This window comes from Pyrus communis, chromosome 10, assembly GCF_963583255.1.
Source record: "Pyrus communis chromosome 10, drPyrComm1.1, whole genome shotgun sequence".
NCBI lineage: Eukaryota > Viridiplantae > Streptophyta > Magnoliopsida > Rosales > Rosaceae > Pyrus > Pyrus communis.
In genome coordinates, this window is record NC_084812.1 from 26,236,652 (window position 1) to 26,253,816 (window position 17,165).

Sequence of the window (17,165 nt, forward strand, 5' to 3'; positions counted from 1 at the left end):
AAAGTCAGGGAAGTTAGGAAGTAATTAGATCAATTAGGTATTTCAGTAGGAAAACGGGAAGAGAGAGAAAGTAAGATGGGTTGTGGTCTGGTAAGAGATGTGGGGCTTGCGTGTATTTCGGTTTTTGGGGGTGAAGAACAAGTAAAGAGTACGTGTATTTGGCATCACCTAATAATTGAAGTGGTGTGTTTGGGAACAAGTATAGGGATGGGGAGGTTCGTTTGGTTTTGGAGTGAAAAAAATTGGTGAAATATATATGGCGTTACTTGCCATTCCAACAAGGCTTTGTCTCTTATCCATTCTATCTCTATGACATAAAAGGCCACAAAGTTCTCTTATGTCACAACTTCATTTGCTTGTGATGATCATAACACCCTTATCATAATTTTATTTCTCTCTTCTGCATATCTAAGCTTATATATTTTTCTATCACAAGTGACATTTTATTATAATTTAGACTTACCGAAGGGAAAAGGTTTGAATCCAGAATACTGTGGGTTAACAAAAAAGCCCTAAGCAACTCACCATGACATATTTAGCAGATTGATTTTTACACACCCCGATCCCGATATGCCCAAATATTAGGATAGGCACGTGCTGGCCGACACCTGAGGATGACGAAGCCATTTTTAAACATGCATACAAATAAAATATGTAATTAGAAAGAAATATACTAATGTAGAACCGTGTTCAGAGCATACAACTAATCAAGAATAAGGTGAAAGAATTACGATAAAAATCCAATAATTCATAACCTTTCGTAAAACGTAAATTCGATAAATCATAAATATTTCGTAAAAGCAATTTAAGTAAATCATAAATTCTCCGTAGACCTTAAATATAGAAATCTGTAAAACATAATATAAAATATTCTCAGTTCATGAAATATGAAATGCATGCAAGCCTAATATTTTATAAAAGCATGCAATATAAGAAAGGGTCCACTCACAGTATTCCATTGCTCAGAAGCCGCTCGATCTAGCGAGGAGGGTATCACTTCCCACCGATGCACCTAAACACAAATGGAGATCATTTAATAAAACTCTACCAAAACGATAAAATTTGGGAAAACGGACAGCGAATTCGGATTCAGCACGTCAAAAAACCTAAGAAAGGACATCGGGTTCCCCCATGCGCCGCCACAGGGCAGCGGCCCGGACGGCAATGCTCAACCACGCGTTGAGATAGGTCGCCGGAAAAGTCGTCGACGCCCCGTGGACAGCGGTGGAAGCGCGTGTGTTCAACACGCTGGCCCTGACAGCCTTCCACACACGAACATGGAATTGGGCTTGGGTCCGAGTCGGGTCGGATTTGGGTTTTGAGTTGCTGGGTTGGGCCTGGGTTACTGGGTTAATGGGTCGGGTCATTGGACTGGGTTTGGGCCAAGTTATGGAATTGGGCCCAGTAGCTGGGTTAGGCCGGTTTTGGGTTGCAGGTCGAGTTTGACCCGGTTTCAGGTTGTGGGTTGGCCGGATTCCACGAAGAAGAAAGTCGAAGCTTCCTAAGCTCTGATCATCCCCAAAACTTAACCAAAACTAGTCATTCAATATACCAAATTGATGCCCAAAGAACAAGGAGTCAAAATTTACCTTTAGTTTTCTCGACCGTCGATGGAGTTGACCGGAAAATGGCTCGAAAGACGTTGGACCTCGCCGGAAAATCTGGAAATTAACATCCCGAGTTGATTTTGTGTAAAAACTTACCCAAAACTCGCGTGTGAGTTGAAATCAAGCTAGAAATAGGAAACCATAATGAAACGAAGTGATACGAGTTCTTACTGAGGTCGGGAGTACGAGGTTCACCAGAAAACTCGTCGGAGAAATGAGAAACAATGGTAGCAGCCATCGTCGCGAAAGGAACTTGGGCGTCCTACTTGTTTATTGTTGAAGATCATGGTAGTCCCGGTGAGTTGGTGGTGACCTCGGTGGTTGTAGAAGGAGTAGGGATGTGAGGGAGGGCTAAGGGATGAGAGCTCAGAGAGAAAGAATGGCATAAAGATAGGGGAGAGATTTCGCGAGAGTCCCAGAAATCGAGGGAGGGGATGACATAGGGAAGAAGGAGAAGTGGGGTGTGGGCCCCACGTGACAGATTAATATTAAAATAATTAAAAAATCTAATCCAAATATTTAGAATAGTGAATTGACTATTTTGCCCTTCGGCTTTGTAGTTTCGTAAAATTCTCATCGTAACTCCAAATTCGATTCCGCTTGCGTCCACATGTTCGTAGCGACGAGTGCTACCAGGATACACCAAGAAAATGGATCTTACGTGACATGACAAGGCGGTCAACAAAAGTCAATGTTTTTACCTCAAAGGGCATTTTCGTAAATTCACACTTTAAAATTATAAAAATCGTAATATTGGGGACCGGTCGTTACAGATTTCATTGGTATGAATCTTTTCAATTTCATATTTCCATAAAGTTGGCTGATATTGTGAATTAGATGAAGATTCATGTGAAGAACTTTCATTTCGCGACTGTGGTGAAGACCATGTTCTTTGTGGTTGGACAAAATCTAGATATTCCAAATGTCTATTTGTTTGAAACGGAAGAATTCAATTTCAATGCCAACAATCTACTTTTATGTAAAGAAACATTTTGTTCGTATAATTTCAACACAAGACACTCATAATTTGAGAGAGAATTCTCTTTGAACTAGTGAGGATGATGCATGATGGAAAATGAAACATGAAATATGTGAAACAGAAGAGTCGGAAGCATTGAATTTTATTTAATGCATTAATATATGTTAGATGAACTAGGCATATGAAGGGATCTTTTGCTAATCACAGAATTGCAATACTGGGGGACGATACGTATCAAAGACCCAAATATACGCCTCTAATCGTGAAAAGGGTTTTACTTTACATCAAGAAAAGTATCATGATCGAATTCATGTTGATCAACTTTAGGGAAACATGATTTCTATGATAACATCAAGAAAAGCATTGTGATCGAATTTCTCCTTATCAAATTTAGGGAAACACGAGTACGATAAACAAGTTGAAATGCAAAAATAGGGTTGATCACTTCATCATGATTCGAATTTCTTCCACCACCACCATTCATTATAAAATGAGATTGATATCTATTTTAGCGATTGCACCTCTTTTGCCCCGAGTAGGAATCAAAGAGTCGCCTCCGAGTTCGTGTCAGTCATAGAAACCGATTGACCCCAAAGATCCAATTGTATCATTGTTGTGTTTAATAGAAGTAATAGTGGCTACCGACATTGTAATCGGTATGCCAATCCTTTCTAGGGCTACGTACGTTGTATACGTTGCTACAGAGAGAGTGAGTGAATGGATACTTCTCTAGTTTTCATTCCAAATTTCCAATAGCAGGAAAGAAGAATTATTTAGTTGGTCTTTCTTTTGTGGCTTGATGTCTATCATCTCTCTTTTGTATTGTATTAGGTTTACCACTATACATACGGTAACATAATAATTATTATATCATTATTTACTTTACAGACGTTTTTTTGGATATCAAATATATCAATGTCACATCGGTTGTACCTTGTGCTCGGGTAAGATCACGATTAGGGACGACCAACGAAATTCAGAATTTGTTTTGGAGGTCGGCGCTTGGGTTTCTGAACCCGAACATACCCCAGAGGAGGGATGTAAATCATAGAGGAGGTACGTAAAACATAGTTGTTGTGCTTCTTGTTTACTGTTTTTTGTTGGATTGCCTTGCACTCACCGTCTATTATCCTATTGCGTAATGAATTAACTGAATTTATATCTATTTATGACGATGATAATGACGATGACGAGGAAACAATAATACAACTTCTGGCTACTTTAGAAGAGATCAGGCACGAGAAGGTACGTCCGCAGTAGTCATCATCAGTCAGGTTTCCCAGATTCCCTTTTACTCACTGTTATCACTTTGCTTACATACTTATTTCCTTTTCAGATAGGCAAATGTGCTATGAAGTCTTTGGAGAAAAGATGCTCGGATTCCATAAGAGAGACAGCTGATTTGGATGATGTTGGCTGTATATTCAAATAATATAAAGGAATTCGATTAGGATCATACCTAACGGAATTAACAAATTTCGTATTGCCGTCTCATTCCCATGAACCACGCACAAGAGCGTCACCAAAGGTTGGATTCGGTTGCATCTAGCCTGGCTAGCTTGCCTACATACATAGAGATCAAACCTCCATACATCTTAGTAGTCTCCTCCTAGGGCAAAGATGATACCCTAGAGGCTAAACTAAGAGAGAAAAATATTACTAAGACCATCTCCAACCCTTGGTTAAAACCTAAAATGTTTAACTCAGAAAATTTAGATTTTACCCAAAAACAATTTTTTTGCTCCAACCATTCTAGATTAAAATTTTAGCCCATATTATTAAAGAATAAATTTAGGCTATTTTTTTTTATTAAAGCAACTTTTTTAAAAGAAAAAATTTATGTAGATTATTCTAATTTAATTTTATGAACATGTTAACCTAAAAATATTTAGATTCCGACAAATATTGAAAAATCACTAACCGACACCATGAAGCTCGTGAAACATTGTGAAAGAATATGAAACACATAAAAGAAATTTTTTTTTTTAATTACTTTAGCCGTTGGATTTAAATTTGAACCGTTATATATATTTTTTTTACCGTTAGATTTCATCAAATTAGATCTTAACCATTGGATTAAATGAATTTATAAATATAAAACTGAAAAAAATATGAATATATGGTGAGCCAGCCCCACTAACCCATGGGACAATCCTGAGCTAAATTTGACCCATAAATGAGTTTTGAGTTTTAAGTTATATTTGCCAGAAGGGTTGGAGCAAGTTGGGGTAAGATTAGAACCTAAAATTTAAGTTTTACTCTAAGAGTTGAAGTAGGTCTAAGAGTTCTCTCCTCCTGAGTTAAGAGAATTGTTTCCCTTGGTGTCTCTTCTCGCTCCCCCAAAGCCTCTAAATAGTGGCTAGGAGGAGAGGAGAAAAAGAAACGATCGAACGTGGGACAAAAGACAATAGCAAAACACCCTAATTTGGGTGGATTAATTATTGGTTTGATAACGTGAAGTCAAAGTGGAAGACTTGTTTTCCCTCTTCCCATGGGTCTGCTCCTTAAAATCCATGCACGGTTGGCACCTAAGATTATATTGGAATAGAATGAAATGGATGGACTACTAAATTTGGGGATATTCATTAAAAAATTGGAACAAAAACACATGTTTTAGTTTTATTAGCACGAAACACCAGCATAACAGTCTATTCGTATTATGCAAGTCATTTTCCCGATGAGCAGAAGGATTTTGGGCACACCAGAGATGAACACTGGAACTCATAAATTTAAAGAGAATCTTGTACCACAGAAAACGAATAATATAATAAAGGGTTGATGAGTTGGCAATAGGAGCAACTAGATATATGTAGTGTAACGGCAGCATCTTTACAGTTTGAGAAAGCAGTATCTTTATTAAGTTATGTCAGCCTCTGCACTCTGTTCTTTCCTACATTCCACGACAAAACGTTAAACGTGGCACTGCCATTACCAAAAAGACGCGATAAACAACCCCCCTTCCCTCCATTTCCACCACACAGACTTACAGACTCACTGACTCACTGACTTCGACCGAGGATCAGAAACCAGACAACAATGGCGGAGGTCGAAGTTAACGACGAGAAGCAGCAGCTCAAGAGCAACGCCATGGTGGTCCCTAACCCAAAACCCAGCAAGGGTTTTTCTTCAAAAGTGGTGGACTTGATCGAGAAGCTGATTGTGAAGTGGATGTACAACTCTTCTCGGCCTCACCGCTACCTCGCCGGCAACTTTGCTCCGGTGGCTGATGAAACTCCTCCCACCACCAACCTCCCAGTCATCGGCCATCTTCCTGTACCTCTCTCTCTCTCTCACACTCTCTCTCTCTCTCAATTGCCAATTGTCATGCCAATGACATGCCATGTATGAACTGCAGGAGTGCTTAAATGGAGAGTTTGTCAGGGTGGGGCCCAACCCAAAGTTTGCACCAGTTGCTGGATATCACTGGTATGCCTCTGTTAGTTGTTGGAAATAATGTTTCAGAGATTAGTCATCTGTATTTTGTGCTGATGTTCTTTATTGCTATCCTTGCAGGTTTGATGGAGATGGGTGAGTGATTCCCCTGTTTTTTTCTTCCATTTTTCACATCAATATTTATATTTTGAATTCAAGTTTTCTGAACAATTTGTTTGTAGGGTAATTATGTTATTGAATTCAATTTCCATGCTAAAATTGAGATAAGCCATAAATAGCTTAAATTGCTTCTGTTCAGTATTCGTGTCGTTGGCCGAATTGGTAAAGTCACTGAATCAGTGTTGGGGAATATTGGAAGAGTATCTTCTGTTAAGGATTCAGTACGACTGTTTTTTCTTGCTATTGTAAAATGTGGCTAGTTGTGCTTCATTACTCCCTAATTACTCCTTATCTTCGTCGGGTTCTCCACTTTCTATTTGCTTGCTTGCTTTCTCGAGGTAGTCTTTTCGGAGAACTGTTTCTCGGTGCATTTGGTGAAATATGCATCTGTTTTCCAGCATGTACGCGTTGATTGTTTATGCACCTTCATTTCTGGTACTGCATTCAGTGATTCATTTTACGGCTCAGCGTTAAGATTTACAGCTATTGCTCTTTTTTATTGTTAAAAGTTATGATAATTCCTTGGTTTAATTATAAATTGGACAAAGCAAGTAAAGGTATACATGTTATTGTTAACATTTTGCAGTATGGTTCATGGTATGCGCATCAAAGATGGAAAAGCAACTTATGTCTCCCGCTACGTAAGGACTTCACGTCTTAAGCAAGAACAATATTTTGGAGGTTCTAAATTTATGAAGGTACATCTTGCAATTTGGTTTACGCTTGTGCCAAACACGTTAGTTGGGAGATTCCTTTCTTACGTTCCTCAATGTGTCATTTCCAGATTGGAGACCTTAAGGGATTTCTCGGCTTATTCATGACGAACTTGCAAATGCTAAGAGCAAAACTGAAAATATTAGACATGTCTTATGGTTTTGGGACTGGTAAGGTGTTCTTGTGCGAAATGTTTTTTTAACTGCAACGATTTTTATTTTCTGTACAATTTTGAAAGCAGTTTTCCATGCATTATCCTGTTTTAAAGTTAATGTCAGAACTGCAACAACTTCTTGGCTTTAATGCCTTTGGTTACTGATATTTGTATAGGATTTTAAATCCATACACCACAATTTAGTATGCATGGACACACGTCCGGTTGTGAAAGTTTTAAGTATTTCATATTTTTCTTCCTTGCACCTTGATTGAAGTAAAATTTACATGTTATCATTTATGAAATTTTCATGCCTCTTAAATTTTATCCTTGAAATCCTGGTGAATGAAGAAATCGTGTCCTTTTACTTGCCTAAGAAAGCAGTGAACATAACTAACTGTTTTCTACATTTCCAGGTAACACGGCTCTCATATATCACCATGGGAAGCTTCTAGCTCTTCACGAGGGGGATAAACCTTGTAAGCAGAACTCACCCATTTTCTTGCATATACTTTTCAATTTCAATCAATTCGAGGATCCTTTGGGATGAAGAGATTACTTGTTCTTGGATTGCACTACTTCTTTTGATGCAATATAGATGTCTGGTTTTTGTGGTTGAGAAAAAGAAAAGGCCTTGAAATGGAAACCTTTGTATCGCCTCCTATATATTTCCGGGACTAAGACATATTGGTACTTTTTTTTCTTCTGTTTCAGTGGAACTGAAGTTGCTTATGTTGCATTAGCAATGAAATAGAAACAATTTGTGTTGCCTCGTATATCTCTGCGGGACTCAAACATATTGGTACTCTTGTTTATTTTTAGTTTGTAAATGAAATTGTTCGTTTTGCATTATGCAGATGTCCTCAAAGTTTTGGAAGATGGAGATCTGCAAACGGTTGGCTTGCTGGATTATGATAAGAGATTGACACATTCCTTCACTGCTCATCCAAAGGTTGACCCATTCACCGGTAAGTACATTCTCATAAAAAGGTACTTCTCCGGCCTTATAAGGAGATTTTCCTGTCAACTTATGAAGTACATAATGCAGGTGAGATGTTTACATTTGGCTATTCACCTACTCCGCCATATGTCACTTATAGAGTTATTTCGAAGGATGGTTTCATGCATGACCCTTGTACCGATAACCATACCAGACCCCGTCATGATGCATGATTTTGCAATTACTGAGAACTATGCAATTTTCATGGATCTCCCCCTGATCTTCAAACCAAAGGTCTGAAATTATTTTCAACTAGTTTTTTTCTATGCATTCTTGGGCTTGTTGCTAAAAGCTTAAGCTTTTTCAATCAACTAAACTCAATATGGCATTGTGTTCGAGTGTTGACCCAAATGGTTCATGGACATTGAGTGGCATTACCCACTTCTATTCCAATTAAGTTTTGGATCAATGGATAACTTAACAATTATTATTCTGAGCATTAAACAATCACATTAAAATGAAATTTAACATATTATTTTTCATTTTTTATCAGGAAATGGTGAAGGAAAAAAAGTTGATATTCACATTTGATCAAACAAAAAAAGCTCGCTTTGGTTTACTTCCACGGTATGCAAAGGATGAGTTGCTAATCAGATGGTTCGAGCTTCCAAATTGCTTCATTTTCCATAATGGTGCGCATATTTGCTTCCTATTGTAGTGCAACAAAACAATGTCTTTGAAACAAGTATTATATACTTAAAATACCTGCATGCTATTAAAATTTAATTGGTGAAGCACAGCAGACACTGTTAAAGAAGTGCTGCAATTCCTTTATCCTTCTTTTGAGGCATTACTAAGAATGGTTATCATCTGAGGAGCGTGATCACTTTATGCTAAAAAATGTTGCGACTTTCATCCTTTTTTTTCCTGAAATCTTAAATTTGTTTTATGGTGTATCAATTGAGGCCTGTATCCTTGCTGTTTTGGCAGTTTTTTTATTTTTTTTTTCCTTGCTATTTGTAGTTGGGTTCAAACCAATATGCTCTATGTAGGTTTCTGCCTACCAGCTCCCTTCCTATCCATACCGCCTGTCTGATTCAGGCCGCAAAAATTCTGCCTGCCATCTACAATTTTTATTATTTTTCTTTCTGTTCTATTGATCTTTTTGTTAATTCAGTTTTTCTTCTTGGTTTCATAGAGTAGTACTGATCTAACTTCCAGTTCCAGATTATCCTTGAATTCCTCTAGCTAAAATTTCTGACCTTCTGATCATGGCTTACGGAAGTTATTTTAGACCACTTTGATTAAGTTCTAGTTCAAGTTTGTCTGCATCACTGACTCGCATCAAATGTTGACTAGAAGAGTATTGTTCTTCTCCGATTACCATCTACTGACGATTAACTGATCAACCACTACATCCATAATTCTTTTTGGTAACTTTTCCTGAATATAAAGTACGACCTTTTTGGATTGACCAATGTGCCAAAATTCTGGTATAGCCTTGACTGACTTGGAAGAATAGTTAATATGGCACAAATGTAACTCCATGTTGTTTATCGAAATCTGACAGTAGTTTAGATTGCTGTAAATCATAATTTATAGATTCACCAGTCAGCAAAGTGATTGTCTGTCTATTCATGTACGGAAAACAGAAAAAAAAATTGGCTCTGTTAGTCCTGTTCAGTCCCGGAACATAACCAACTTATGACTTGATATTTACTCAAATGTGTAACTTATATCTATGATCATGCATGGTTCGTGATTAAGCTATGCTTAAAGCTTTTGCTGATGGTTTCCCCTTTTTTTTCCCCTTTTATGTAGCTAATGCTTGGGAGGAGGGGGACGAAGTTGTTTTAATCACATGCCGCCTTGAGAATCTTGATTTGGACTTGGGCAATGGGTCTGTCAAAGAAAAGCTTGAAAACTTGACAAATGAGCTGTAAGAGATTTTGACAGATGTTGCTAACTTGATTTCTTGAGAGATGGTGCTTCTGACTGTTTTAATTATTTTCAGGTACGAGATGAGATTCAACTTGAAAACTGGTCTAGCATCCCAAAAGAAACTATCAGAACCGGCTGTAGATTTCCCCAGGGTGAATGAGAGCTACACCGGCAGGTATGCATATCCTGTCCCTGGGAGCTGCCTAATGTTCTTTTAGGGCCTGTTCGATAACCATTTTGTTTTTAGTTTTTAGCTTTCTCCTCTATCTCTAGCACAAACATAAAAACTAATAGCAAAATGTTATCAAATGGGCTATTAGCTTTCATGTTCTCTGTTTCTTCTGTGTGCTCTCTCTCTCTCTCCCCCTCCTGTGGCACGGCACCATATCTTCACATTTGGTACCGTTACCATCATTTTCGAAAGCTAGTGTAACATTCATGTTTACTTATTTTCATCAATTAACTTATGTGAAATCAGGAAGCAGCGTTATGTGTACGGAACCGTACTGGACAACATTGGCAAGGTTACGGGAGTAGCCAAGTTTGATCTGCATGCTGAACCACAGGTTGGAAAAACACAGATTGAGGTTGGAGGAAATGTCCAAGGCCTCTATGACCTGGGACCTGGCAGATTTGGTTCTGAGGCTATTTTTGTTCCTCGTATTCCTGGCGTTACTTCTGAAGAAGATGGTGGCTACTTAATACTCTTTGTTCACGACGAGAACATTGGGTACTATTTTCATTTCTCAGACTATTCTTTTTCTTTTTTTTTTCGCTGGATATCTCTTATAAACCATGTTATAAGTTTCTTTATACCTCTCCGTGCTCATGCTTTTGAAGCTGAGTAAACCGGTGTTACCAGCGGTTATGCAGTGACGTGCATATGAAGTTCAATCTTCTTGAGGACAGACTGCAATCTAAACTTGCATTTTGATCATGCAGAAAATCAGCAATTCATGTAGTTGATGCAAAGACAATGTCACCAGAGCCCGTTGCAGTTGTGGAATTGCCACACAGAGTTCCATACGGTTTCCATGCATTCTTCGTGACAGAGGTCAGCGCCACTTCAATTGTTCCGAAGATGCACTTTAATCTCTACTTCATTCTGCATCATGCAGTGGACATATTCACACAAAGATTGGGATCATGCAGATCAGTTTTATTTGATTTAATTTGACTCAAAACTGCCTTCTAACCCGGTGCTTGCTTGCGTTTATGTTTCGTTCTCCTACTCTTACCATTCCTTTTCTTGGTAGCGCGCTTCTGATGTAAATTACGGTTGCTTGAACAGGAGCAATTGCAAGAACAAGCGAAGCTCTAATTGTTCGATCATTGGAAGAACCTGCAGGGGAAGTCAGGCCACTGTAAATTAAACTAGTCTATTGTGTTTTAATTACTTGGAACAAAAAGAATCAATACTTACACCATCTTGATTAATGTTAATTATATACTTGGATGCATTTTCCTTTTTTCTTATTTGCATGGGGTTCGTTTTTGTGATTGCAATATCGATTGCAGTCGAATTTGTTAGCAACAAGTTTTAAGTGGTTAATTAATTTTTGTCTCTCCTCCTGTGGATTTAGCTTACAAATCTTTATGCCTGGTTTGGTACTGAGGTGATTCTGAAAAAAGCTGGTATCAAAAAAAGCTGGGAGCTGTTTTTGTGTTTGGTAAACATTCAGCTTCAGCTTTTTTTCACAGTTTTGCGTGAAAAAAAGCCAAAAACAAGAAGCTGCAAAACCCAGCTTTGAAAAACTGGCTTTTTTTTCACATCTGTTTTACATAAAAGTTTACCAAACACTATAATACTGTTTATTTTTTTCAAAAGCACTTTTACAAAAAAGTTTACCAAACACTTTGCTGCTTTATTTCACAGCTGCTTATTCTCACAGCACAGCAGAAGCAGTTTTTTTTCAAAGCACAACAATACCAAACCAGGCCTTAATTATCTACCTCTTGGTGTATACAACAGCTAAATCTTGCAAATGACAATATTACCATCCTCCCAATTTGACTTAAAATGTGAAGGTTGAAATCTTTCAATATATTTCTTTGTTTTAGACAAACGATATTTTATTTTAAACTAATCTAAACTATGAGGATGAAGATTCAAACTTGAATGCATAAGAGATCATATTCACTCTCGTTAATGTGGCTTGTCAAAGGAACCTAAGTGAGAACATTACCATCCAATTTGTGTTTTCAGCTCAAATCAATCACAATTACAAGAAATTGGGGGTCTATATGACCAGATTAGACATACCACATTCTTGGCCAAGTTTAGGAATGCAAGGTGTTTGAACCTATGCCTATCTGGCCCGAACCGCTTTGTGGACCTAATAACAAAAATATCGAGACATTACTAATTTTGATTAATGTCAACGATCAAGTCTAAAAGATTGCTCATTTTATGACCAAAATATCATAGATTTGAGTTGTAAAAACAGTTTTTTTGTTAATAAAAAAAAAAAAAAAAAAAAAAAAAAAAAGGTAAGACTGCATCCGAAAAATCATTCATTTTTTTACTCTTGCAAAACGGGAAGCATTGTTGGATTGGAATCGCCTTTTAAACAATATAATATACATTATGGAATAAGGGAAGTGAGCTAAACTTCACAAGTGACGCAAAAACATTAGTTTTTATTTATGACTTCCATGATTCATAACTTTCACCAATCCAAATAAGCATTACTTTCTCTCAGCAATTTGGTTCCTACTTGTATCAAACTCACTAATCCTAAACCAATCATCTTCTTGGTTTCTAGCTACAAGCACAATGGATGAACAAAGAACAACTAATTTGCTTAACAAGCCCAAAAAATAAAAAACATAAAAACAAGAAAATATTAAAACTAGAAAATTGAAAAACCTCAAACAAATTAAGCATATATGAATCAATGTTTCTAAAAACCAAAATATGGTGAAAGAAAATCCCTCAGGAAAGCCTGGTTTCAACCTGGCGAGCAGGAAAGCAATTAAGAATTGGCTCCTCAACCTCTGCAGAAAAGGGAGCACCAATCTTTTTAATTGTAATTTCATGCATGCTCCTCAGATTACTAAATTGTTCATCATTGGGACATCTCTAGCTGCTTTTACAGACAGACAGTTGTACTTCGATCGAGAGAGAGAAGGCGGGGAAGGGAAGGAGGAAGGGAGGTTTTAGATTGCAAGATGTGCGCCAGGGTTTCAGCTTTGTTTGGACTGGTAAATTGGTAATCACGTGGTCCACTGCCTTCCAGATATTTCACTTTGGGCTGGCCTTCATTGAGATCTAGAAAGCCTTTTGTTTTCTCATGCCTTGTTTCCAAAATTCTTTTTAATTCTACATTTTCATAGGAAATTTTTGGGTTCTGATATCTGATTTCCAAAACTATTAGGTTTTTTATTAGGAAAACTAATGAAAATAATTTGAAAGCTTTGAGTTTTAACAATAAGGATAAAATAAAGGGTAAAGTAAATAGTACCAGGATTGACTTTTTAGTGTAAAAATGTGATTTTTCGTTAAAATGAACAGTACCGAAAACTTTTTGTTAAAGTTCCCTTTTTTATTTTCAATCTTAAACATTCTTTATTTTTTCGTATAAATTAATACCATGTAACCTTGTCATAACCAGAAATTTATACGTTTCTCAATACGTCGTTCATGATATAAGATAAGTCAGTTTGCTATCTTTCCATAGACCAGAATAGTTTGCAAAATCATCATTTTGCAAAATGGAAAAATATTTATACGAAAACTTAATGTATTCTTTTCCTCTTTTGGTTACGACTCTACTTAATTTACTCACAAGTCACAACAAACATCCTAAAGCTAAATTTACTCAAAACACCCCAGCTCCCCCTATTCACATCCTCGTTCAAAATTGTGGAAACAAGTTTGGTTTTTGCACAATTAAACTGGAGTATTATAAAAAATAAAAAATAAAAACTAAAAACTAAACAATAATCAAACCCAGTAGTGCCTCAAAAAGTAGTTGGACTGTTAAGAAAACCAGATAGTAATCAAAACATAAAACATAATTATAGCTACATTTAGAAACACAGATCAAATTCTCCCCTCCAGGGATGGGAAATGGGCTTTTCAAGAGTCACCACACCCCTAAATTTCGTCCGAAACCCAAGTCACCACACACTTTCGAAAATCAAAATACCTGCAGTGTTTAGAATCTACACATTCACAACTAATTTTCTGGTTTTAAGTTCCCAACGGATGCCTGTTGTTACTGTTTCTACAACAGGAGTGAGTGCAAGCGATGGCAGGCTCAAGACGACATGAACTCCACCACCATCTCCTTCCGCCCCACCCCCAATAATTACAAAGTGACCAAAGCCAAGAATGAGTTGCCGGATACTGACATTGCGCAGCTGGGTTTCCTCCAAGAGAGACTCTGCACGCCTTGAGCATCTCCTGCAAGATACAAGCCTCTATGTAATACAAGAAGATGGACAACTGATAAAAACGGTTTGCCACATGAACTGAAACCCTGTCAAGAGGGGACCCAAACCTCGTAGAGGGATCTCATTTACTGGGGATGGCGCCGCGAGATGACCCATTCAACTGCATGTTTTCCCTCTGTTGACCCAGGAACACACTTTCCTTGCTGTCACCAAACGTGGAAGGGTATGCTGATGATGGGCCATTACCATTAGAGTGTGTGTGGTGGCTGTGTGTCCTGAGCCATTGACCTGACCTGTCTTGCTGGACATTTGAGGAATCAAAATTCCCATTGCTGGTATTTGGACAGCTCTCAAAACCAGATTTGGCAGATTCAGCTGAATGGTTTCCATCCAAATTCATGCCTTTTTCTAGTGAGGAATTTTCGTCATTATCATCTTGTTTCTTTGTATTAAGGAAGCGACCTCCACACCCCCTTGCCCTCTTTAATGCATGCAGGTGTCGAGACTCATGAAGATATGGCTGTACAGTGACAATAAAATCATATGTCAAACAGGCCCTAAAGGACAAATTACTAAGCAGAAGAAGCAGATCAAGTAGTTACTGATGTATGAACATAAAACCTAAAGGAACCACCACATATCGTCAAGGCTTTACCACCCAAATTTAAGCCTAAAGCATGTGTCCGGGAGTGAAAAAATCGATAGATCCACCAATATGGTTGTAAAAAGTATATGCTAATATGAACATGGAATGAAAGACATTTTCATTCAGCATATCGCCAACATTACATTGATATCACCAATTTGCATACCAAAAAAAAAAACGACACCAGTGAAGACGAGTCAGAAATGACTGCTACTTACCAACATTTACCAATATTTCTGATAATACATCTCCAGAGTTACAGTGTTTCTTTAGATATTTCCATATTTCTAACTTCCAATATTGTATAACTTTATCAAATTTGCTACTAGTTAATCCACCTTAGACCTTCGATTTCAAGCTCATACTTGCTACCAGTTGATCCTATATTCACAAGTCACCCTACACGTCATACTACTTGGCATGATTAGTTTACTTATTTAATTTAATTAAAGCTGTATTGATGGGTTTTCTTCAGAAATTAGACATAGAGAACAAATATTCATTAAACTCCATATTTCATCCTTGCTGGTTTCTTGTACCCAACTCCCCATGAGTTTGAAGAACGAAAGAATTGAAATCATTTACCTTTCGAGCTTTTATAAGTTTCTTTTCAAGCTCAGCTTTAGCACGTGACTGTCTTCTTCTCAAAATACCATGGTACTGCTTGGCATTTACATACACAGGCTCCTCTTCCATATCAGGAGGCAAAGGCATTCTACCAGGATGCATACCATAGAAGTGGGGAGGCAACTAGCATCATGCTAAAAACCATCAGATATGAAACGACAGATTAATATTAAAATTTAGGGAAACACGAGTACGATAAACAAGTTGAAATGCAAATATAGGGTTGATCACTTCATCATGATTCGAATTTCTTCCACCACCACCATTCATTATAAAATGAGATTCTTCCACCACCACCATTCATTATAGAATGAGATTGATATCTATTTTAGCGATTGCACCTCTTTTGCCCCGAGTAGGAATCAAAGAGTCGCCTCCGAGTTCGTGTCAGTCATAGAAACCGATTGACCCCAAAGATCCAATTGTATCATTCTTGTGTTTAATAGAAGTAATAGTGGCTACCTACATTGTAATCGGTATGCCAATCCTTTCTAGGGCTACGTACGTTGTATACGTTGCTACAGAGAGAGTGAGTGAATGGAAACAATAATACAACTTCTGGCTACTTTAGAAGAGATCAGGCACGAGAAGGTACGTCCGCAGTAGTCATCATCAGTCAGGTTTCCCAGATTCCCTTTTACTCACTGTTATCACTTTGCTTACATACTTATTTCCTTTTCAGATAGGTAAATGTGCTATGAAGTCTTTGGAGAAAAGATGCTCGGATTCCATAAGAGAGACAGCTGATTTGGATGATGTTGGCTGTATATTCAAATAATATAAAGGAATTCGATTAGGATCATACCTAACGGAATTAACAAATTTCGTATCACCGTCTCATTCCCATGAACCACGCACAAGAGCGTCACCAAAGGTTGGATTCGGTTGCATCTAGCCTGGCTAGCTTGCCTACATACATAGAGATCAAACCCCCATTCATCTTAGTAGTCTCCTCCTAGGGCAAAGATGATACCCTAGAGGCTAAACTAAGAGAGAAAAATATTACTAAGACCATCTCCAACCCTTGGTTAAAACCTAAAATGTTTAACTCAGAAAATTTAGATTTTAACCCAAAAACAGTTTTTTTGCTCCAACCATTCTAGATTAAAATTTTAGCCTATATTATTAAAGAATAAATTTAGGCTTTTTTTTTATTAAAGTAACTTTTTTAAAAGAAAAAAAATTATGTAGATTATTCTAATTTAATTTTATGAACATGTTAACCTAAAAATATTTAGATTCCGACAAATATTAAAAAATCACTAACCGACACCATGAAACTCGTGAAACATTGTGAAAGAAAATGAAACACATAAAAGAAATTTTTTTTTTTAATTACTTTAGCCGTTGGATTTAAATTTGGACCGTTATATATATATTTTTACCGTTAGATTTCATCAAATTAGATCTTAACCGTTGGATTAAATGAATTTATAAATATAAAACTGAAAAAAAATATGCATATACGGTGAGCCAGCCCCACTAACCCATGGGACAATCCTGAGCTAAATTTGACCCATAAATGAGTTTTGAGTTTTAACTTATATTTGCCCGAAGGGTTGGAGCAAGTTGGGATAAGTTTAGAACCTAAAATTTAAGTTTTACTC

At 37.3% G+C, this 17,165-nt stretch overlaps 1 protein-coding gene, 1 long non-coding RNA gene and 1 pseudogene across 2 annotated transcripts; 1 reads left to right on the top strand and 2 right to left on the bottom strand.

The window, feature by feature from the left end:
• Nucleotides 1-475: 475 nt before the first annotated feature.
• LOC137746767 (uncharacterized) lies at nucleotides 476-1,632 on the bottom strand. Its single transcript, XR_011069908.1, has 3 exons — nucleotides 1,590-1,632; nucleotides 950-1,012; nucleotides 476-608 (listed from the first exon to the last, which is right to left on the bottom strand). It is a non-coding gene; the product is annotated as an uncharacterized lncRNA (long non-coding RNA).
• Nucleotides 1,633-5,477: 3,845 nt separating this feature from the next.
• On the top strand, nucleotides 5,478-11,356 carry LOC137748596 (carotenoid 9,10(9',10')-cleavage dioxygenase 1-like; annotated as a pseudogene).
• A 2,487-nt stretch (nucleotides 11,357-13,843) lies between these two features.
• LOC137748099 (nuclear transcription factor Y subunit A-4-like) lies at nucleotides 13,844-15,858 on the bottom strand. The gene is made up of 4 exons (XM_068488187.1): nucleotides 15,790-15,858; nucleotides 15,517-15,681; nucleotides 14,393-14,805; nucleotides 13,844-14,295 (listed from the first exon to the last, which is right to left on the bottom strand). Exons 1-3 carry the CDS (start codon nucleotides 15,856-15,858, stop codon nucleotides 14,407-14,409), a joined length of 633 nt encoding a protein of 210 aa, XP_068344288.1. The 3' UTR covers nucleotides 13,844-14,295; nucleotides 14,393-14,406.
• Between the last annotated feature and the right edge of the window lie 1,307 nt (nucleotides 15,859-17,165).

Coding starts and splice junctions, on each gene's coding strand:
- LOC137748099 (XM_068488187.1), bottom strand. CDS start 15,858: ATGGTGGTGGTGGAAGAATCTCATTTTATAATGAATGGTGGTGGTGGA. Junction 15,682..15,789: donor GAAATTCGAATCATGATGAA/GTGATCAACCCT, acceptor GCATGATGCTAG/TTGCCTCCCCACTTCTATGG. Junction 14,806..15,516: donor AACTTATAAAAGCTCGAAAG/GTAAATGATTTC, acceptor GTCACTGTACAG/CCATATCTTCATGAGTCTCG.